This window comes from Erpetoichthys calabaricus, chromosome 3 (genome assembly GCF_900747795.2).
Source record: "Erpetoichthys calabaricus chromosome 3, fErpCal1.3, whole genome shotgun sequence".
In the NCBI taxonomy this organism is placed as follows: domain Eukaryota; kingdom Metazoa; phylum Chordata; class Cladistia; order Polypteriformes; family Polypteridae; genus Erpetoichthys; species Erpetoichthys calabaricus.
In genome coordinates, this window is record NC_041396.2 from 275,082,298 (window position 1) to 275,105,329 (window position 23,032).

General features: G+C 37.9%; 1 protein-coding gene across 5 annotated transcripts in view; it reads left to right on the top strand.

The window, feature by feature from the left end:
* Nucleotides 1-23,032, top strand: part of chd3 (chromodomain helicase DNA binding protein 3) — a 181,055-nt gene that overhangs the window by 75,755 nt on the left and 82,268 nt on the right. For all 5 annotated transcript variants that reach the window (XM_028798343.2, XM_028798346.2, XM_028798347.2 and 2 more), the window contains exons 18-22: nt 73-246; nt 642-783; nt 879-1,010; nt 1,136-1,253; nt 1,744-1,868. In XM_028798343.2, the coding sequence (XP_028654176.1) occupies nt 73-246; nt 642-783; nt 879-1,010; nt 1,136-1,253; nt 1,744-1,868 (691 nt within the window). The remainder of the gene's footprint in view (nt 1-72; nt 247-641; nt 784-878; nt 1,011-1,135; nt 1,254-1,743; nt 1,869-23,032) is intronic.

Sequence of the window (23,032 nt, forward strand, 5' to 3'; positions counted from 1 at the left end):
TTTTTTTTTAAACAAATTATTTTTTATTTATAACTCATTAAGTGGATTATTGTTATTATTGTCTTCCTTTAGTAATCTTGAAGGCTTCCTTGAAGAGTTTGCTGATATTTCTAAAGAGGATCAGATCAAGAAACTTCATGATCTGCTTGGACCTCACATGCTGCGTAGACTTAAGGCTGATGTTTTTAAAAACATGCCTGCCAAGACAGAACTAATTGTGCGTGTAGAACTCAGTCCAATGCAAAAGTAAGTTTTTCTCAAAATATCATCTTTGCACTTTAGGTGATGCCACTGTAGTGAAGTTTTTTTACATCCTGTTTCCAGGTTGCTCGGGTGACTGTGGGTTTTTATTATTCTTCATTAATTTCACAACTGTTTGACTCCATTTTGTAAAATATTCAGAGTTTATTTTTCACGAAAATAAAAGGGACTTATAGTTTTGTGTTTATATATTTGCATAACCCTTACTCTTATGCTGAAAGATGTTGGACTTAGCTAGTAATTCAAGGCTTTGCAAACTGAATACTTAAAATAGTTGCATATCTCTTTTTGTTATTTTTGTTGACTGATTTTTCCAAAGTACTAACACTGCTTGTATTGTGCCTACATTGTTTGCTTATCCAACATATTTTTGTTTGAAGGAAATACTACAAGTATATTTTAACTAGAAACTTTGAAGCACTGAACTCTAAGGGTGGTGGAAATCAGGTGTCACTTCTCAACATAATGATGGATTTGAAGAAGTGCTGCAATCATCCATATCTGTTTCCTGTGGCTGCTATGGTGAGTTTGCTTGTGCAGTCATGCCTATTCATTTTAAACTAATTATTTATGGTGTAAAATGCTTTTGTCACTGAATTATTTTTTCTTCTATTCAGGAATCTCCAAAATTACCAAATGGAGCATATGAAGGCACAGCACTGGTTAAAGCATCAGGAAAGCTTATGTTGCTACAGAAGATGCTAAGAAAACTGAAAGAGCAGGGCCACAGAGTTTTGGTGTTCTCTCAGGTTATACTGATTTCCTCTTTCATATTAGTTCATAAAAACATATTAGGAAAAGTGGGCAAATGAATGTTTAAATTTGTATAGATCTAATTCTAATTTTTTTAACCCCACTTTTTGTTCTTTTTTAGATGACCAAAATGCTTGACCTACTGGAGGACTTTTTAGATTTTGAGGGATATAAATATGAAAGAATTGATGGGGGCATCACTGGGGCTCTGAGGCAGGAAGCTATTGATCGATTCAATGGTGAGTATGTTTTTCTATGTGGTTACCTTCTTTTGTGTCAGTCACATTTCTAATTTCATTGTTCTGGTTGGTTCATAAAATGTCTGTTTTAGTTAAGATAATTTTACATCATAGATGTCACCATGTTTGCTTAGAGTTACTGACTTATTTTCTATCTATTAGAAACACTTGCTGAATACTCTAATAGGATAGTGGCATTCTATCTTTCTTGTAATATACTCTACTGAATGTTGGGTTATTAGTTGTAGTAAAACATTTCACAGTTCCATCAAGAATTGGAAATGCTGAACATAAATTTAATTGTAAATCATCTTAATCTTGACCTTAAATCCAAATGTGAAGTTAAAATTCCAGAAGAGGTCACTTTTGGCTAAACGTTTTTTATATTTTGTGATTAAATTGAAGTCTGCCAAAAGCAGTTTTGTTGGGCATTGTCTGAACATATTGAGATGCTTTATTAACAGCATGATTAATCTTCATATTGTTACAGCTCCTGGTGCACCACAGTTCTGCTTTCTGCTATCAACCAGAGCTGGAGGTTTAGGAATTAACCTTGCAACAGCTGACACAGTCATTATTTTTGACTCCGACTGGAATCCACACAACGATATTCAGGTTTGATGAATTTGATGAGTTTTGAATTTAGATTATTTTAGTTGTTTAGGGTAGCATTTCTTATAATCATGATTTTGGAATTGATTCTGTACAACTAATGTCCTATTTAGTTGTCAAAAAATAATCAAATTAAAAGAAATAAACTAGAAATTCTAACATTAACTAGCATAGGCTAGCAGTACAGCAAACCACAAAAAGTGACATCTCTACAAATACTAAGATGGTATATAAGAACCAATGTTTCATTACCAATTTGGTAGTGAAGTTCTGAAAATTTCCAGCCCTTTTTTTTTTTTTTTTTTAAATATATAAAGTATAAGGTTATTATTGTGATGCTACAGCACCAAACCAGCACATGCTGAAAAGAAAAACCGCAGAGGTCATGTCTTGAAATGCTTTGAGTTTGAGATTGGAGAACTTCAGTGTGCAACTGCAGAGTCATACTTGTTATTTAAAATGAAAACACATACTGTTATTGCCACTTTTACCACATTATGGAATTAGTTCAGAAACAGACTTGAGAGCGAAATAGTGTTACCAATCAGATGTGGTGTAATCATTTAACTTAATGTCACACATTTATTTGAGGAGATGAAAAGAAAACAAGATTAATCGCTTTTAATAGTGTCATACACAGTCCCAATATATGAATGGAGGCTTAGTATTCATTCTTGTATTATAATGAGCACTTCTACAGATGTCCATCTGTCCAAGAATCCGTCCATTTTCTAACCAATGTATACAGTTCAGGATCATAGAGGCAACCTGACATGCATTCATAGTTATGCATAAAGGACTGTGCTATGTAGGGGGACTGGCAGAGCTAACAACAGCTGCAGCAAATAAACATAGAGGCAAGATTCAAGTGAAGTGGCTATTTGGCTTATCTCCATCAGTGATGGCATAAATTGCTCCAATTGTTAATACCAGAATAAAATTATTTAGTATTTCAGTGCTTCAACGGACAATTATTAATATGACATATACTGTATCAACAGAAATACATATTTGCCAAAACATGCGTTTAGCAGGACCAGCAAAACGGTATACTTCATTGTTAAATACAAATCTACAAGTACTAAATTTGTGTTTATTATTTTGGCCGTTGAAGGCAAACTAATGTTCAGTACTATAACCCATAAGTAAAATTACCCATATCACATTGAAAAAATGATGTCTCACAGTTATCAATTTTTTGATTACAAGCAATGACAGCCCAAGTAATTTTCTAATTCTGGATTTGTACACAGACATAAGCAATAACAGTCTAATCAGCCAATTAAGAACACTTTTATATAAAAAAAAAAATAAATAAAAAAAAAACCTGTTTTACAGGAGGATTTATGTAAAACTGAAAAGTTTGATTTCACACAGGAAGCTTTAAAGTTGGAACAAATGTTAAAAAAAAAAAAAATTGGAAACGTAAAGCACCATGAATTTCTGACATCCATCCATCCATCCATTATCCAACCCGCTATATCCTAACTGCAGGGTCACTGGAGCCAATCCCAGCCAACACAGGGCGCAAGGCAGGAAACAAATCCCGGGCATGCCGCCAGCCCACCACAGGGCGCGTACACACACACCAAGTACACACTAGGGACAATTTAGAATCACCAGTGCATTTAACCTGCATGTCTTTGGACTGTGGGAGGAATCCGGACCACCCACAGGAAACCCACGCAGACACGGGGAAAACATGCAAACTCCACACAGGGAGGATCTGGGTCTAGTTTCTGACATTTAAACATTTAATTAATTTTACTTATCTGTTAAATATTTCTTGTTAGCAATATTATTTAACCAGTTAATGGTGCAAATATAAATCTTACAATAGCAAATGTTATAACAGAGTAGGTCACTGACAAACCAGACTATAAAAGCATGATGTTACAAAAACAACTTCAAAGAGTTTGTTTAAATGGAAATATTCTGAATTAGTTTAGAATGCACTAATTCAATATTTATACAGGATATATATTTGAATTTTTATATATAGCTTTGATTTCAAGCAATTTTTAAGTTATTGGACAGAAATAGTCAAAGAATAAACTTAAAATGTGCTCATGCTAAGATAAGTCAGACAGTTCATGATGACATTAAAATTCAAGCTTTGCATTATATTTTGATATTTAGTAATGCCAATACTTGTTTACGTAAATGATAGTTTGTTAACTACTTAATAGTTATACCAGTATTTTAAAGATGTTGTTACTATCAGTATTTATATATTTTATAGTGTATTACAGAAAAAGGCACACTATTGTTCACTTCAGTAATGCAGGTACTTTAATAAAAAGCCATTGAATGGGATTTTTTGCCATAGTATCAAAGGTTTATGAGAAACCTACTTACAGTTAGGTCCATAAATATTTGGACAGAGACAACTTTTTTCTAATTTTGGTTCTGTACATTACCACAATGAGTTTTAAATGAAACAATTCAGATGCAGTTGAAGTGCAGACTTTCAGCTTTAATTCAGTGGGGTGAACAAAACGATTGCATAAAAATGTGAAGCAACTAAAGCATTTTTTTAACACAATCCCTTCATTTCAGGGGCTCAAAAGTAATTGGACAATTGACTCAAAGGCTATTTCATGGGCAGGTGTGGGCAAGTCTGTCGTTATGTCATTATCAATTAAGCAGATAAAAGGCCTGGAGTTGATTTGAGGTGTGGTGCTTGCATGTGGAAGATTTTGCTGTGAACAGACAACATGCGGTCAAAGGAGCTCTCCATGCAGATGAAAGAAGCCATCCTTAAGCTGCGAAAACAGAAAAAACCCATCCAAGAAATTGCTACAATATTACAAATGGCAAAATCTACAGTTTGGTACATCCTGAGAAAGAAAGCAAGCACTGGTGAACTCAGCAACGCAAAAAGACCTGGATGTCTGCGGAAGACAACAGTGGTGGATGATCACAGAATCATTTCCATGGTGAAGAGAAACCCCTTCACAACAGCCAACCAAGTGAACCACACTCTCCAGGGGGTAGGCATATCGATATCCAATTCTACCATAAAGAGAAGACTGCCTGAAAGTAAATACAGAGGGTGCACTGCAAGGTGCAAGCCACTCATAAGCCTCAAGAATAGAAAGGCTAGATTGGACTTTGCTAAAGAACGTCTAAAAAAGCCAGCATAGTTCTGGAAAAACATTCTTTGGACAGATGAAACCAAGATCAACCTCTGCCAGAATGATGGCAAAAAAAAAGTATGGAGAAGGCGTGGAACAGCTCATTATCCAAGGCATACCACATCATCTGTAAAACACGGTGGAGGCAGTGTGATGGCTTGGGCGTGCATGGCTGCCAGTGGCACTGGGACACTAGTGTTTATTGATGATGTGACACAGGACAGAAGCAGCCGAATGAATTCTGAGGTGTTCAGAGACGTACTGTCTGCTCAAATCCAGCTAAATGCAGTCAAATTGATTGGGCGGCATTTCATGATACAGATGGACAATGACCCAAAACATACAGCCAAAGCAAGTCAGGTGTTTATTAAAGCAAAGAAGTGGAAAATTCTTGAATGGCCAAGTCAGTCACCTGATCTTAACCCAATTGAGCATGCATTTCACTTGTTGAAGACTAAACTTTGGACAGAAAGGCCCACAAACAAACAGCAACTGAAAGCCGCTGCAGTAAAGGCCTGGCAGAGCATTAAAAAGGAGGAAACCCAGCATCTGGTGATGTCCATGAGTTCAAGACTTCAAGCTGTCATTGCCAGCAAAGGGTTTTCAACCATGTATTAGAAATGAACATTTTATTTCCAGTTATTTAATTTGCTCAATTACTTTTGAGCTCCTGAAATGAAGGGATTGCGTTAAAAAAATGCTTTAATTGCCTCACATTTTTATGCAATCGTTTTGTTCACCCCACTGAATTAAAGCTGAAAGTATGCACTTCAACTGCATCTGAGTTGTTTCATTTAAAATTCATTGTGGTAATGTACAGAACCAAAATTAGAAAACAGTTGTCTCTGTCCAAATATTAATGGACCTAACTGTATATAAGACTATGAACTTCCGGGTGCTTTAAACTGGCAACCTGGCCCTGTTCTTCCATTGTTTGAGGTACCTGCTTAAAGGTACATTCTTCATTTTACCAGCAAATATAAGATGTCTGCATCTATAACTCTGCAGTGGTAATGGACATGAAATAGCAAGTATCTGAATAGAAAACAACACTATGTAGCTTTTCTACAGTAGTAACATGAAAAGCCTTGGTAGCTATGTGTGGGTAATAAAAATACCATAAAAAAGTTTCAGTCTGCATTGTAGCTTACTGTAAACAATCAATGCTGATTTATGTATGTTAATTGGAATACATTTTTGAGACTGGAACTGTCTCTGTCTATGTAAAGTGTGCATATACTATGTTTACATCAGTTTCCTTTGACAAACAGCTAAATGCAGGTTATGCTTCGTGCCTGTTCTAAATAGTCTTCATAATGACTAATAGTTAGGAGAACATTGTGGGCAGCCCCTGTGTGAGACTGGTGCCTTCTGCAAGATTTGTTCATGCCATGTTTCCTGTGCTGCCAGGATAGATTCTGGCCCCATACAGCCCTAAATTAGATTAAACGTAATCTGGAAATTGATACATATAACTTTTTTTCTGGATAGGGCTATGAAGACATGGAGCTTGTCCAGCAGCATCAGACACAAGAGTAATCATCTCTAAAATGGCCAACAACAGTCCATCTCAGGGGCAGACTCAGATCATTTAGCTCCAGTCACATTAGACTGATTTGTTCTTTCTTTTGATGTGGTTAAAGTGTCATACATCTTGTAATGATATATGAGGTAGACAGTAGGCACAAACTGTAAGAGATGAGAGAAGTTAGTGGATGCTTGTTTAGTAAGTAAACTGTCCAAAAGTCAGCATATATTTTGTTTTAGGAGGTGAAAATGATGAAGTGTTTTATGTTTGAAGAAGCCTTCTAGACAATGTTGTTTTGTTTTTCAATAGCAAATTCTTCAGAGATTTATAGAATTGTATTGTTGATAGCTTGAAGAGTATGGTTTTAGAAATGGTTGGTTTCAAGCATTTATTAAATATGTGCGTGCACTCTAATACAGTGGTGTGAAAAACTATTTGCCCCCTTCCTGATTTCTTATTCTTTTGCATGTTTGTCACACAAAAAATGTTTCTGATCATCAAACACATTTAACCATTAGTCAAATATAACACAAGTAAACACAAAATGCAGTTTTTAAATGATGGTTTTTATTATTTAGGGAGAAAAAAAATCCAAACCTACATGGCCCTGTGTGAAAAAGTAATTGCCCCCTTGTTAAAAAATAACCTAACTGTGGTGTATCACACCTGAGTTCAATTTCCATAGCCACCCCCAGGCCTGATGACTGCCACACCTGTTTCAATCAAGAAATCACTTAAATAGGAGCTGCCTGACACAGAGAAGTAGACCAAAAGCACCTCAAAAGCTAGACATCATGCCAAGATCCAAAGAAATTCAGGAACAAATGAGAACAGAAGTAATTGAGATCTATCAGTCTGGTAAAGGTTATAAAGCCATTTCTAAAGCTTTGGGACTCCAGCGAACCACAGTGAGAGCCATTATCCACAAATGGCAAAAACATGGAATAGTGGTGAACCTTCCCAGGAGTAGCCGGCCGACCAAAATTACCCCAAGAGCGCAGAGACGACTCATCCGAGAGGTCACAAAAGACCCCAGGACAACGTCTAAAGAACTGCAGGCCTCACTTGCCTCAATTAAGGTCAGTGTTCACGACTCCACCATAAGAAAGAGACTGGGCAAAAACGGCCTGCATGGCAGATTTCCAAGACGCAAACCACTGTTAAGCAAAAAGAACATTAGGGCTCGTCTCAATTTTGCTAAGAAACATCTCAATGATTGCCAAGACTTTTGGGAAAATACCTTGTGGACTGATGAGTCAAAAGTTGAACTTTTTGGAAGGCAAATGTCCCGTTACATCTGGCGTAAAAGGAACACAGCATTTCAGAAAAAGAACATCATACCAATAGTAAAATATGGTGGTGGTAGTGTGATGGTCTGGGGTTGTTTTGCTGCTTCAGGACCTGGAAGGCTTGCTGTGATAGATGGAACCATGAATTCTACTGTCTACCAAAAAATCCTGAAGGAGAATGTCCGGCCATCTGTTCGTCAACTCAAGCTGAAGCGATCTTGGGTGCTGCAACAGGACAATGACCCAAAACACACCAGCAAATCCACCTCTGAATGGCTGAAGAAAAACAAAATGAAGACTTTGGAGTGGCCTAGTCAAAGTCCTGACCTGAATCCAATTGAGATGCTATGGCATGACCTTAAAAAGGCGGTTCATGCTAGAAAACCCTCAAATAAAGCTGAATTACAACAATTTTGCAAAGATGAGTGGGCCAAAATTCCTCCAGAGCGCTGTAAAAGACTCATTGCAAGTTATCGCAAACGCTTGATTGCAGTTATTGCTGCTAAGGGTGGCCCAACCAGTTATTAGGTTCAGGGGGCAATTACTTTTTCACACAGGGCCATGTAGGTTTGGATTTTTTTTTCTCCCTAAATAATAAAAACCACCATTTAAAAACTGCATTTTGTGTTTACTTGTGTTATATTTGACTAATGGTTAAATGTGTTTGATGATCAGAAACATTTTGTGTGACAAACATGCAAAAGAATAAGAAATCAGGAAGGGGGCAAATAGTTTTTCACACCACTGTAGATTAGATTGTGTCTGAATAACAAAAGACAACTGGCAGCAGTAAAATAATTTTATGGAATTAAAAAAAAAAAAAAGAAAACCATTCCACTGACAAATTAGATTCACAAGCTTTCTAATTACAAATACAGTTGTAGAATGTTTTTGTAAAAAAATCTTAACATTTTGAATTTTCATCATTACATTCTCTGAAAAATGTAAAAGGTTAGTGATTTTGACTCTAGCAAATTGTCTTGTACATTTTCAGAAGTGTCTTTTTGGAATATGAGACACCTCTGTAGGCTTGATAGTAAAGCATTTTTTTAAGCAGTGGCACTTCATAAGAGCTAATTTTTCCAGCCAACACTTGTTTATTTGTTTTGAAAACATTGCACTTTCTGTCTTGTTTATTTCAACTTTATTCTTGGGTACTTTATAAAATGCCTTTGAAACGCACAGCAGGAGGGATTGTGGTTTCTTTGAAATTAAACTTGTCGTAGCTTTAATTGTTGCGGGACCACAGATTCTTATAGCGTATGGTCCATTATTATGTAAATCTACGTTTTATATATTGAATGATGCGAACACAAAAAGATTATTGTAGATGCACATATTTCGCCTGTAGTGTTTGTGGACTTCACTTTCACCAAACAACAAATCTTTTAATTCTCGCGGATACGCCTGTTCATTGGGAAGCAACACTACTTTTCCCTGATGTCAACACGAATTAGACGACTTTTTTGGGCATTCTTTTCTTTCCAACACTTTTCAACGTGCTGCTCTTTCTTCTTCGCTTAGTCGTTTTTGAAGTTCTATCCAACAACTGAGAGGTTAGTTGACTGTGATCTTGTTTGAAGATGTTTGTAAGTAGGGCGTGACTTGTAAAGGTCACCGTCTCATGGGACTTGCTTCCAAAGAATGTCAGTATGACGTGACTTGACCGTGTCTCTCTATATTTCTGTCTCTCTTCAACTCTGTCTCTCTTCAAAAGATCACATCGTGTCACCAAAAAGTCTCAGGTTTTTTTTTTGTTTTTTTTTATAATACAGAGATACAGGTATGAATACAGAATGAAAATGAGATGTTAGATGTAACTTTTTTTTTCTTCAGCGTAAACTAACACCATTTCTCACTTTTTTCTTTGCAATGAACAAAAAAAAAAAAAAAACTTAGAGAAGAGGTATGAAACTTGAACAGTACAGTGTCCGCACACAATACCCATTTGGGCATTGTACCTGTATGATGTCTCACCTGCACTCTCACCAAGACTACCTGAGATCAGAAGTTTTGTGACAGACTGCCATTTTTTTTGGTCAAACAAGAAAGCCTGTTGCAGGGTTCTTGAAACTCTGCGAAAGTGAAGGCGCCACATTAAGTATTTTTTGCATTGCATTATTATCTTAGATATCCATTTTTCGTTGAAAAAGCATACTGAAATGTATATTTCGGTAAAATGACTTCTGTTAAACATGATGTTGTATGAATATTTGTCCGGGCTAAAAAAAAAAAAGTATTTGTTTTTCTAAAATTTCTGCTACCTTTGGTATTCGCTATAACTGGATTTATATATAATACACACAGTATGTATACAGCACATTCAGAATCTATTTAGACCCCTTTAGCATTTTCAGTCTCTTATCTTGCAGCCTTATGTTAAAATCATTTAAAAAAAATTTCCCCCACATCAAGCAACACTCAATGCCTCAGAATGACAAAGCAAAAACTGAATTATTTGAAATGTTTGCAAAATTGTTACAAATAATGCAAAAATGTCTAAAATCTTGTTTTTGCTTTGTCATTCTAGGGTATTGAGTGTTGCTTGATATAGGGGAAAAATGAATTTAAATTATTTTAACACAAGGCTGTGAAATGTGAAAAAAGTGAAGAGGTCTGAGTATTTTCTGAATCTACTGCATTATGTCTAGATACTTGCTAACTGATAGTATGCTGTGTTTTGAAATTTAAATTTGAAATGCAGAACAGAATTATGAATAATTGTTTTGGCTTCAGTTGAAAGTACTGTTTCAAGCACACTATTTTAATTTGTTCATCTGGAAAAGTTCCCAATCTGTGTTGTATGTTATAAAGGAAACAACATGTAAGGTACTTGAAATTAGGAAAAAATTAAATTAATCTTTCAGCTAATATTAGATCACATTCAGTAGCTGTAAATTTTTTATTAACCTCCAACTGTTTACTTATAGTAGCATGCAAAGGTTTAGACATGTCAACAACAACATTTATTTATATAGTACATTTTCATACAAATGGTGTAGCTCAACTCAAAGTGCTTTACAAGATGAAGAAAGAAAAGTTTATAAGAAATAAACTTACTAAATAACAAAGAATAAAGTAAGGACCAATGACCTAGAGGACAGAAAAAACAAACTTCAGAGGGCTGGAGGAAAAAAACAATCTCCAGGGGTTCCAAGACCACGAGACCACCCAGCCCCCACTGGGCATTCTACCTAACATAAATGATCTAAATCAGTCCTCATGGTTTTCAGGCTTCACATGAAAGAATTGGATGATGATGGACATGTGGACATCTGGGGTACTGCCTTCAATCCTTCAATGTAGGAACTGCATGGTGCCTTCATCAGGTGGTGGTGGCACAGATTGCCACCAGAATAAAAACAGTAGAGAAAAGTAGGGATTAATATGAATTGTGGATCCGTGATGAAAATGATAATTCAATACATATATCGTTTATCAGTGTTGCACTAAAATGTGGCTATGACAAAGCCATGTTAAAATATTATTTAGTAAATAATATTTGATCCATTTAACGAATTAGGGAAAAATATTTTTAAGCCATTAATCCAAATCAAATATACAAGTTTCCAGAGCTGAATTCTCTAAACTTTTGTAGCTGGCTGAAGATTTAAAAATAATGATAAATTTAAGTTAAGGAGACCTGTTGAAGTCTTTGAAAAGTTCTTGAATACAAAAGAAAATTTTTGCTTGAACTGCTCATAAACCGATGCAAAGCCCACATATTATTGAAAAGGAACTGCAAGATTTTCAAACCTGGTACCAGTCCACTGTGCAGCTTACACAAACATGATCTGCCTGGATCTCACCACAAAATTCAGTGGCTGAAGTAGGCAAAACAACACTTAGATAAGCCTAGAGCATTTTGGAACCAACTTCTGTGGTCAGATGAAACCAAACCTGAACAGGTGTTGTGTTGTTTTTTTGTTTGTTTTTTTTTTAAACTTAGAAAATCAACAAAATGTTTAATTTGACTATGAGTGTACAAACTTTGCAGATGACTGTATTACATTGTTCCTTTTTTGATTTACTTTCATACAGTGCCTTATTAAATATATAAAAACTGTATTTAGGTCATTGATTTATGTTATAATAATCTGTGCTGCTTTTTTGAAATATAACAAAAAGGAATGTAGAGAAAAGCCAAGCAAAATGACACCTTTTATTGGCTAATTTTTGATTTGGTTTCTACTTCACCTAGAAACAAAAGTATATATTTCATCAGTTGTGAAGTATTGATGTGCCATTAAATTTCAGGAGCGGGTCTAACCTCAGGAAAAGCTGAAAACTTATTTTTTAGATTATAACATTGAATGCAGATTTAGCCATTGCAGCAAAAACAGTTGTACATGGAAGGTATTCTGGGAGCTTCCCCATCTTGACTTTTAAGGAGTTTCTATCATATTAGGAAAAGTTTATTCAGTTAGTGTGAACAGTCGTATAGTGTATGGGAGAGAGTGAAATAGATGTGGGGGGAAGTGTTATTGGTCATAGATTTTAGCTTTCATTCCTATAGCTGATGAAGGTTGCTGTAAGTATACAAAAAATATATGGGGGCATTGAGCCAAGCAACAGAATCCTTGATAATATCCAATAAACTGTTAAAATGTAACTGTCTCGTGGCTTTGCAGAGAATAGCTGTCTTGGTAGGAAACCCACACATTGTGAAATCTTAAAACATGTACTTGGGGATGGAGCTGTTTGTTCATATAAACAGATAATCTTGTGTTTTTTATAGCTGTTTCTGGCACTTGTGGTTTATTTTCTTATTTCAGTGATATCTGAACCTCATATTACAGATGAGACCCTATCATTTTTTTCTAAAATGTTGACAAAGTTCTCATAGTGTCAGATTATTCTCAAAATTTGCCAATCTCAGATCCTCCAGTAGGTGGAGTAAATTACAATGAAACTATTCATTCTTTTTTTATGCTACCTAATCCCCCCCCCCCCTTAAACCAAAAATATTTAATTTCTGTGTGATTTATGAGAGTGCAGATTTATTTATATATTTTAATTGCAAATCAAGACCATATATGATTTTTGCCTAGTGACAAGTATTCTTGTTTACTATTATGTATTAAGTATTAAATTATTTCTTCTCCATATGCCTATTCTCCTACTCAGTTTTTGAACCAGCCATAAATGGGATAAAGCTCCAATACAGGGACTCCACGTACACCTCGACAGGACCATTTTAAAACTGCCAATGAACATGGGGTTTTATCTGCATAACATTTTGCTGTCCCCTTATTAAAAAAAAATGTGTTGACCACATGTCCATAAAAAATCTCCTGGGCTTAATTAAACTTGCTTTTAATTGTACAGTCTGTTCCTATTTCCATGTGCAAGATCTGATATTCTGGTTTCTGGTTGAGTTTAAATCCCATTTTTTCGGCACTTATTGTAGTGCAGTGTGCCAACAACATTGGTCTCTATTGTAAAGTCAAGTACAGTAATCCCTCGCTACTTCGCGGTTCACTTTTCGCGGATTCACGACTTCGCGGGTTTTTAAATACAAGTGATTGCCCGCCTATCGCGGAAGTTATGTTCCAGACCCATCAGCAACAGGAGAAAATCCGCGATATAGAAAGACCATATAAATAAACATTTTTATAGTTTAAGCCTTAAAATACCCATCCCACATGCTTTAAACACATGTAAACTTATAAAACACACTTTGTTAACACATATGATATGTGGATGTCGGGCTAAGGATATGAGTAACATCTCACTATTATAAAACATTTTAACTTCACGCAAGACAAGACAGTGAGACAGGAAAATTGGTGATGTACAGGCTTAAAATTATTGACACGCAGAGCGACAAGCAGCACAAAGCCAGCACAAAGTCCACTTCTCCTTAGCGTTCATTCAGCTCCCCACCCCCCTTGACAATGCGAAGTGGCAGGAGCGTACTCCGCTTCCGGGGAGGGGGGGTTTGAGCGAAGGTGCGTTCAGCTCTCACACACACACACACACTCCTCCTTCCGAACGCGCAGAGCGACAAGCAGGCATTTTGGCAGAAGCAGCACAAAGTCCATTTCTGCTCAGCGTGAGTTCAGCTGCCCCCCTTCACAAAGCGAGTGCAGACACATTGACATCTGATCGCTGCGTGCAGTGTGCAGTGTTGGTCTGAGGTTTTTAAGAATGTAGAAAGTGTTTAAGAGCATAGGAAGTGTTTATAAGAGCGTGGGAAAGGTTAACAAGAGAGTGTGAAAGGTTTATAAGAGTGTGGGAAGGGTTTATAAAGCCTTAAAATATGTATAAATAATAAAATAAATATAGGTCGCTACTTCGCGGATTTTCACCTATCGCGGGGGGCTCTGGAACGTAACCCCCGCGATAGGTGAGGGATTACTGTACAAGTTTTTCTTAGGTACAAAACCTATGCTTTCAGGTTTAGTTTTTAACTAAGTTACGTTTATTCTTTAGCAGGGGTGCCCAATACGTTGATCGCGATCGACCGGTAGATTGGAAAGGTAGTGCAGGTAGATCGCGTTGCATTCAAAAAACTTTTTTTTTAAATGTTAGTCTATCATATATCCTCCCTATGGCATTTGCCACTTGGTTGACATACAGGGCAGCCAGTCTGAGATCTCTTTTCTTCTAACACACTGGTCATCCGGCACGCACGATCAAACGCGCGAGCAACTGCAAAACTCCGGCTGTCTAAGTGATCTAGTTAGCCTTCCAATTTATATCGACTAAAGAAGGGATTTAAAAAAAAAAAATTGTTGTTTGGGTATGGGCTGGATGTGGAATTGGAAGATGATTTTTTTTTTCCTACAATGTCACAATCGAAGTGCATTTGTCTGATCTGTCAATCTATCATTAATATTCCAAAGAAGGAAAATGTGGAAAGGCACTTTCGAACTGTTCATAAAAACTACAAAACTGACTTCCTTCCGAAAAGCGATTTGAGAAAGAGAAAGGAGAGGGAACTAAAATCGCAGTTAATCGGACAGCCGTCTTTTTTCACTCGGCTGAATTCAAAAGCAAAGCCAGACACACCGAAGCAAAAGGGGGCACGATTGTTACCATACAGTGCATCCGGAAAGTATTCACAGCGCATCACTTTTTCCACATTTTGTTATGTTACAGCCTTATTCCAAAATGGATTAAATTCATTTTTTTCCTCAGAATTCTACACACAGCACCCCATAATGACAACGTGAAGAAAGTTTACTTGAGATTTTTGCAAATTTATTAAAAATAAAAAAATTGAGAAAGCACATGTACATAAGTATTCACAGCCTTTGCCATGCAGCTCAAAATTGAGCTCAGGTGCATCCTGTTTCCCCTGATCATCCTTGAGATGTTTCTGCAGCTTAATTGGAGTCCACCTGTGGTAAATTCAGTTGAGCGGACATGATTTGGAAAGGCACACACCTGTCTATATAAGGTCCCACAGTTGACAGTTCATGCTTGGTTTGTGTTCTGACATGAAGTCAGAGGAATTGTCTGTAGACCTCCGAGACAGGATTGTCTCGAGGCACAAATCTGGCGAAGGTTACAGAAAAATTTCTGCTGCTTTGAAGGTCCCAATGAGCACAGTGGCCTCCATCATCCGTAAGTGGAAGAAGTTCGAAACCACCAGGACTCTTCCTAGAGCTGGCCGGCCATCTAAACTGAGCGATCAGGGGAGAAGGGCCTTAGTCAGGGAGGTGACCAAGAACCCGATGGTCACTCTGTCAGAGCTCCAGAGGTCCTCTGTGGAGAGAGGAGAACCTTCCAGAAGGACAACCATCTCTGCAGCAATCCACCAATCAGGCCTGTATGGTGGCCAGACGGAAGCCATTCCTTAGTAAAAGGCACATGGCAGCCCGCCTGGAGTTTGCCAAAAGGCACCTGAAGGTGTCTCCGACCATAAGAAACAAAATTCTGTGGTCTGATGAAACAAAGATTGAACTCTTTGGTGTGAATGCCAGGCACCGCTCATCACCAGGCCAATACCATCCCTACAGTGAAGCATGGTGGTGGCAGCATCATGCTGTGTGGATGTTTTTCAGCAGCAGGGACTGGGAGACTAGTCAGGATAAAGAGAAAGATGACTGCAGAAATGTACAGAGACATCCTGGATGAAAATCTGCTCCAGAGCACTCTTGACCTCAGACTGGGGCAACGGTTCATCTTTCAGCAGGACAACGACCCTAAGCACACAGCCAAGATATCAAAGGAGTGGCTTCAGAACAACTCTGTGAATGTCCTTGGGTGGCCCAGCCAGAGCCCAGACTTGAATCTGATTGAAAATCTCTGGAGAGATCTTAAAATGGCTGTGCACCGACGCTTCCCGTCCAACCTGATGGAGCTTGAGAGGTGCTGCAAAGAGGAATGGGCGAAACTGGCCAAGGATAGGTGTGCCAAGCTTGTGGCATCATATTCAAAAAGACTTGAGGCTGTAATTGCTGCCAAAGGTGCATCGACAAAGTATTGAGCAAAGGCTGTGAATACTTACGTACATGTGATTTCTCAGTTTTTTTATTTTTAATAAATTTCCAAAAACCTCAAGTAAACTTTTTTCACGTTGTCATTATGGGGTGTTGTGTGTAGAATTCTGAGGGGAAAAAAATTAATTTAATCCATTTTGGAATAAGGCTGTAACATAACAAAATGTGGAAAAAGTGATTGTTTCCTTAAGAGGCATTAGTTTCTGGAAATGTGTTCTTTTGAATTGCGGCGTTTTAATTAACCTGAATTTAAATAATTATAAATAAAAAAGGTATTATCCCCACCCCTTATGCGATATGACAGTTACAAGATTACACGAGAAGCATAAAGGATAATCTAGCTCTTTATTGACGGGTTCACGCGGTATTACAAACGGGAAGCTTATGACAGACATATCAAGCATGTGGGTATCTTGATCTACTCAGTCTTGCCGTCTTTCGCTTGCCACGCTGAAAGGATTATAACCAGATGGAAAACATAATCTTCCGCCCGGCCTCGGACGGAAGACATAATCTTCCGCCCAGCAGCTTCAAAGTGTTGGCCGTAGTTCCATCCTTATATTCTGGTTGCTCCATGTGCAGGCTCCTTCTCTTGGATCCAAACAAGGACAGGAAAGGACTCAAACCCCACCTTCAAAAATGCAGGAATAGCACAATGCCTACATACAGTTCTCATTCTCCCAACAAGGAAAGTGTGCTGACAGAGGACAGAAATATACTAGTCTGTCTTTAGGCTGACTATGAATTCTCCAGTTGTCTTTTGGCTCTCTAGTCCTGTGCTTGGCTCGGCAATTCTAAATGAAGATGCGGTGCCCCTGTGTACCATACTTGGTCTGCCTGTATGAATGAGTCCATAACAGTGGGCACAGAGAACAGTGACATTAAACTTAAATAACAAAACATAGTATAACAGTGATGCGCTGTGAATACTTTCCGGATGCACTGTATGTGGCTTAATTTCGCTATTCGTAGTAAAATTTTAAACTTGTAGCGGTGTATCAGCAGCAAAAAATATAGGAATACAGAAAATTTCACTGGGTTTGAGATTTCTCGTTTCTCAGGTATACCTTCAGTTCTTATATTATTTCTTCTGCACCCATCTTCCAGGGCCGCAAGTCTGTCTCCGAGTTTTTTGCATTCGGAATTCGCAGCTGTAGCTTTATCATCGGCGTTGGACGCCAATTGTTCCACTTTTTCAATTCGAGCCGTGAATGCCTCCTTAACATCCTCCAGCTGATCTGTAACGTCATTTATCTGATCGGCAAGTTTTTTCAGTTTGGATCTATTTTCTTCAATGTGTTCCTCTAATTTCTCCAAAATGCCTTTAAAGGTCGCGTCAAAACGTTTAAATAGACGCATTTCCCGGTTTTTGTTATCCTTCTTAAGCTCACTTATGGCCGTAGCCAGTGTAGCAATCATCTCTTTCATTTCAGACAGTTCGCTTTGGCTTTCGTGCTCTGTGAGTGGAATTGCAGCTCCTGTTACAGCAGATGCTGTGGGCTCGCGATGAGTAGATGAGAGCACGTACTGCAGGGCCTTTTCTAGTCTTAAATGGTCCTCAGAAATCGGCGACCCATCGTGGCCTGTATCACTTGCACCCTCGCTCCCATTTTCACTCTTGACAGGAGACAACGCCGTGGAGCAAGGTCTTAGGAAGTCTGCGCATTCATCTGCCTGTTCCAGGTCAGTCTCCGAGAGGCCATACCTCGTACTCGGGCCGGATGTCTGTCCAGACTTTGATGCAGTTTTAAGTTTCTTTTCCGGTTCTTTCTGACTTCTCTTTTTGTTACTCATGTTTATATATTGTAGTGGAAGTTCCTTGGGTCGGGTAAATACAGGATACCTCTAAATAATAATAAATATGTGGGAAAATAAAGCCGCTGCTAATGGAGCTCCGCTTTAGACGTCCATCTCCTGCAATGGACGAGACCAACTCTCTAAAGTAATTGGAGATGACTTTAAATTTGATACAGAGATAGCAGCAGCTTATCGCATACTCAGATCAAGCACCTTTAAACCTAGGTCTTTTATTGTCCGCTTCTACTATGTAAGCTTGATGTGTTGGCACTTCTCAGACACAAGTAAGAGATCATATTTGAAAATAATCTCATTAGTATTTTCCCCAACTTCTCACCATTAAAAAGCTGCTACAGAAAGCCGATATCAAATATAGCTTCTTGTATCCCGCCAAACTGAAAGTGGAAGTTCAAGACAAATATTATGTATTTTCAAGCAAGGAGGAAGCTGAAAAGGAATTAAAGAAGCTGTTCCCAACACTCTTTTGAAAGTTAATAAGGAGCCCCTATTCTGTCATGGCATGGGAAGGACCTATTATATGCTGTCGGATCAACTTTTAAAGAGACTGTTATTATAATTATACATCCTTTTATTTACTTGGACACTATATGTTTATGTCTTTATTACAGTTATAGACATGAGTGTGTGTAAGTAATTAAAGTAGGGTTTGATTTTTTTTTTTTTTTTTTTTTACTACCTAGACTGTTTAATATCATACCCTTGGTTTATTGCTATTTCTACTATTGCATTAGGATCTACTATGTTTATCCTAGACCACTTTTTTAAAATCATTCCCAGGGTTCATTATTTTATTATCTTAATATCTTAAAATTGCTGAAGATTATTTTAAGCTTAAAGACTGTTAATGATTATATTTTTGGCAGATAGTATTTAGACTTTAGCTGCAATAGATATCTGCTTTGTTTTAATTCTCAAACGCTGGTGGTGGGGGGCTTGTTTTGTTTTGGACGTGCTCTGTCTCTTAGTATGTCAGAGGACTGGGACATTGCGAAGTGGGATTTAGCCTCATGCGGGGAGGCAAAATGGGGGGGTGGTGGGATAAAGGGGGGAGTGATGGAGAGCAGGCTATATCTAATCTATTCTTCTAAACCTTATAACTATAAATATCAACATAACAATAGGCTATATGGCAATAACTCGTGGGGAAATTTGAAATTAAGATTAAAACTGCCTCACTACCAGTTAAGACTATAAAATGACATTAAAAACTCAGAATCAATATCTCCATGATGGGACAGTTAACTTTGTGAGCTGGAATGTTAAAGGCCTGAATAACGAATTAAAGAGAAAGAAAGTATGCTCTCACGTAATAGGCTTAAACGCTAAAATAGTATTTTTACAGGAGACCCGTTTACTAAGCAAGGATCAGTCCAGACTACAAAAACACTGGGCTAGCCAAATGTTCCATTCTAGCTTTACAAAGAAAACTAGAGGTGTGGGAATTCTCATACACAGAACAGTTCCATTTGTAGCATCAGATGTAGTATCGGACCCTGAAGGGAGATGTATGATGGTCATGGGCAACTTATTTAACAGTAAAATGATTTTGATAAATGTTTATGCACCCAATATCGATGATAAGGAATTCATGCAAAATTTATTTGCATCCATTCCCAATGTGAACACTCATAAAATTATAATGGCCTGGGACTTTAATTGTGTTTTAAATCCACTCTTAGATAGGACTCCTGTGATAGGGGGGACGACATCTAATACTGCAAAGACAATTACACAGTTTGTAACTGACCACAACTTATCAGACCCCTGGAGGTTTCTTAACCCAAACTCAAGAACATATTCGTTCTACTCACCAGTGCATCATTGCTACTCAAGAATTGATTATTTTTTTATAGATAATAACTTCTTGCCTACGATTAAATCGTGCAAATATGACACAATTGTTATCTCCGACCATGCCCCTCTAGTCTTGGAGCTAAAATCATTAAGCCCCTCACACTCACCTCGCAGATGGCGTCTTAACCCTCTTCTGTTGGCAGACCAGAACTGCACAGAATTTATATCCAAACAAATCAGCTTCTTCCTAGAGACAAACACACCCTCAGAGGTTTCTGCAGGAACACTCTGGGAAACACTAAAGGCCTTCTTAAGAGGACAGATTATCTCATATCTTTCCCACAGAAATAAATTAGAAACCAAAAAAGCGTTGGAGCTAAGAAGCGAAATTACTAGAATAGATGAAGAACAAGCCAGGCGTCCAAGTGAAGCTCTTCATAGGAAAAGGCAGGCCTTGCATACAGAACTCAACATCTTGACAACTAAAGAAACTGAACAACTTATTTATAAGTCAAGACATCATTACTATGAACACGGAGAATAAGCTAATAAGCTTTTAGCTCAACAAATTCACAAACAAGAAGTTCGCAATGCAATCCCAGTAATCACCAACATGAATGGAGAAGAAATCATTGACCATAAAGATGTAATTTCCACCCGGGGTGGGTAAACGTGAACTTTTAACATTATACAAAGTTATTGTCTGTTTTTCACCTGCATTATTATCATTCTTTAATTTAATATTATTTATTGTATCAGTATGCTGCTGCTGGAGAATGTGAATTTCCCATTGGGATTAATAAAGTGTGTGTCTGTCTGTCTGTCTATCTATCTATCTATCTATCTATCTATCTATCTATCTATCTATCTATCTATCTATCTATCTATCTATCTATCTATCTAATGCACACATTTAGAGATTATTATAAAACCTTATATTCCACTGAGTTCAAAGAAGACAACACACAATCTAATGCATATCTGGATACATTACAGACACCACAAATAGATGCTTTAATTGCTGAGGAACTGGATAAACCTCTGACCCAATCAGAACTACTAGTAGCTATAATGCTTCTGGTTACCCCGTAGAATTCTATAAGAAATTCTCCACTCAGCTAGCTCCTCTCTTATTGGCAACACTTACAGAAGCTAGAGACAATCAAATTCTACCTCAAACTTTTCGTCAAGCATTAATCACCGTCTTTCCTAAACAAAATATGGACTTGTTACAATGTGCATCATACGGACCAATTTCACTCCTGAATAATGATGTTAAGATACTCTCAAAAATCATAGCTAGAAGGATGGAGAAAGTGTTGCCCTCGGTAATATCACAGGATCAAACTGGATTTATTAAAGGCCGACACTTATCTTCCAATCTCCGACGCCCATTTAATGTAATATATTCACCAGCAAAGTCAAACACCCCAGAGATATTACTATCATTAGACGCAGAAAAAGCATTTGATATGATTGAATGGAACTACCTTTTCACTTCATTGGAGAAATTTGGGTTTGGCCCGAATATTTGTGCATGGATCAAACTACTGTATACCAATCCAGAAGCTTCAGTTTGTATTAACAACATTTGTTCAGACTACTTCAGGCTAGAACATGGCACCAGACAAGGATGCCCCTTGTCACCACTGCTGTTTGCAACCGCCATTGAACCGCTGGCGGCTCACTGTCGAAATTCTTATCAGATAAAGGGGATTACCAGAGAAGGACTGGAACAGAAAATTTCTCTATATGCAGATAGAGAAAAGCCAAGCAAAATGACACCTTTTATTGGCTAACTAAAAAGATTACAATATGCAATCTTTCGAGGCAATTCAGGCCCCTTCTTCAGGCAAGATGTAATGCAGAAACTGGAGTTCCCTATGTTTATATACACACTCTAGGACAAGAAACAACATTGGTAAATATCCATCCATTTTCCAACCCGCTGAATCCGAACACAGGGTCACTGGGGTCTGCTGGAGCCAATCCCAGCCAACACAGGGCACAAGGCAGAGAACCAATCCCGGGCAGGGTGCCAACCCACCGCAGGACACACACAAACACACCCACACACCAAGCACACACTAGGGCCAATTTAGAATCACCAATCCACCTAACCTGCATGTCTTTGGACCGCGGGAGGAAACCGGAGCGCCCGGAGGAAACCCACGCAGACACGGGGAGAACATGCAAACTCCACGCAGGGTGGACCCGGGAAGCGAACCCGGGTCTCCTAACTGCGAGGCAGCAGCGCCACCGTGCCGCCCTGGTAAATATTTAAATGAGAAATTTTAAATGTAAAAAAATAATAGATTCATTCAGGCTAGTGTTAATATTAACAGGAGAGAAAAGAACAATGTATTATCAAGATCTCTGGATAAGATAACTGTCCAACAAAGTCTTTTGAAGTTTGTAATGAGTTTTTTCAAAACAATGTGGGTCTGTAGACAGGTTGTCTGTCATTCTGAGAGATGTAAACACTCCTCATATCTGGCCATAAAACTCTTGTCTTTATTCAATCCATGTTGTAAAGTATTAAATTTTAGCATGAGTTTAACTTCCCATTCTTTTCTCTCTTTCTGTGTTTTGAAGTTGCCCATGAGCACTGTGACTTTAAAGTCCTTCTCACAGTGTCCATGGCTGTTGAAGTGGGCCGCCACAGTTTCTCCCACATAGAGTGCAGTGTCAGGACATTTCATGCAGAAAATTAGGTAGACTGCATTAGATGATCTGCAGGAAAATGATCCCTTTATGTGATGTGGTATAACGTATAACTATGCGGTCTGTGTCATAGATGTGGGCACATGTTTTGCATCTTTTCTGTAGGCATGGAGATGTGCCATTTTCTGTTGGTTCACTTAGGGAGCCTCGGACAATTAGTTGTTGAAGGTTTGGTGGTTGTCTGTATGCCAGGAGGGGAGGTTCAGGAAATACTTTTTTCAGTGTTTGGTCATTGTTTAGTATTGGCTGAAGTTCTTTTATAATTTTTCGAAGTGTTTCAAGATGTGTGTTGTAGGTGACAACAAGGGGGATGCGATCCTTGTTGTCTTTGTTTTTATATTCCAGAAGGTTGTCTCTGAAGAATTAACGTTGTTAAGACAAATATCCTTCCTAAACTTCTTTTTTTATTTCAAAACATTCCAATATA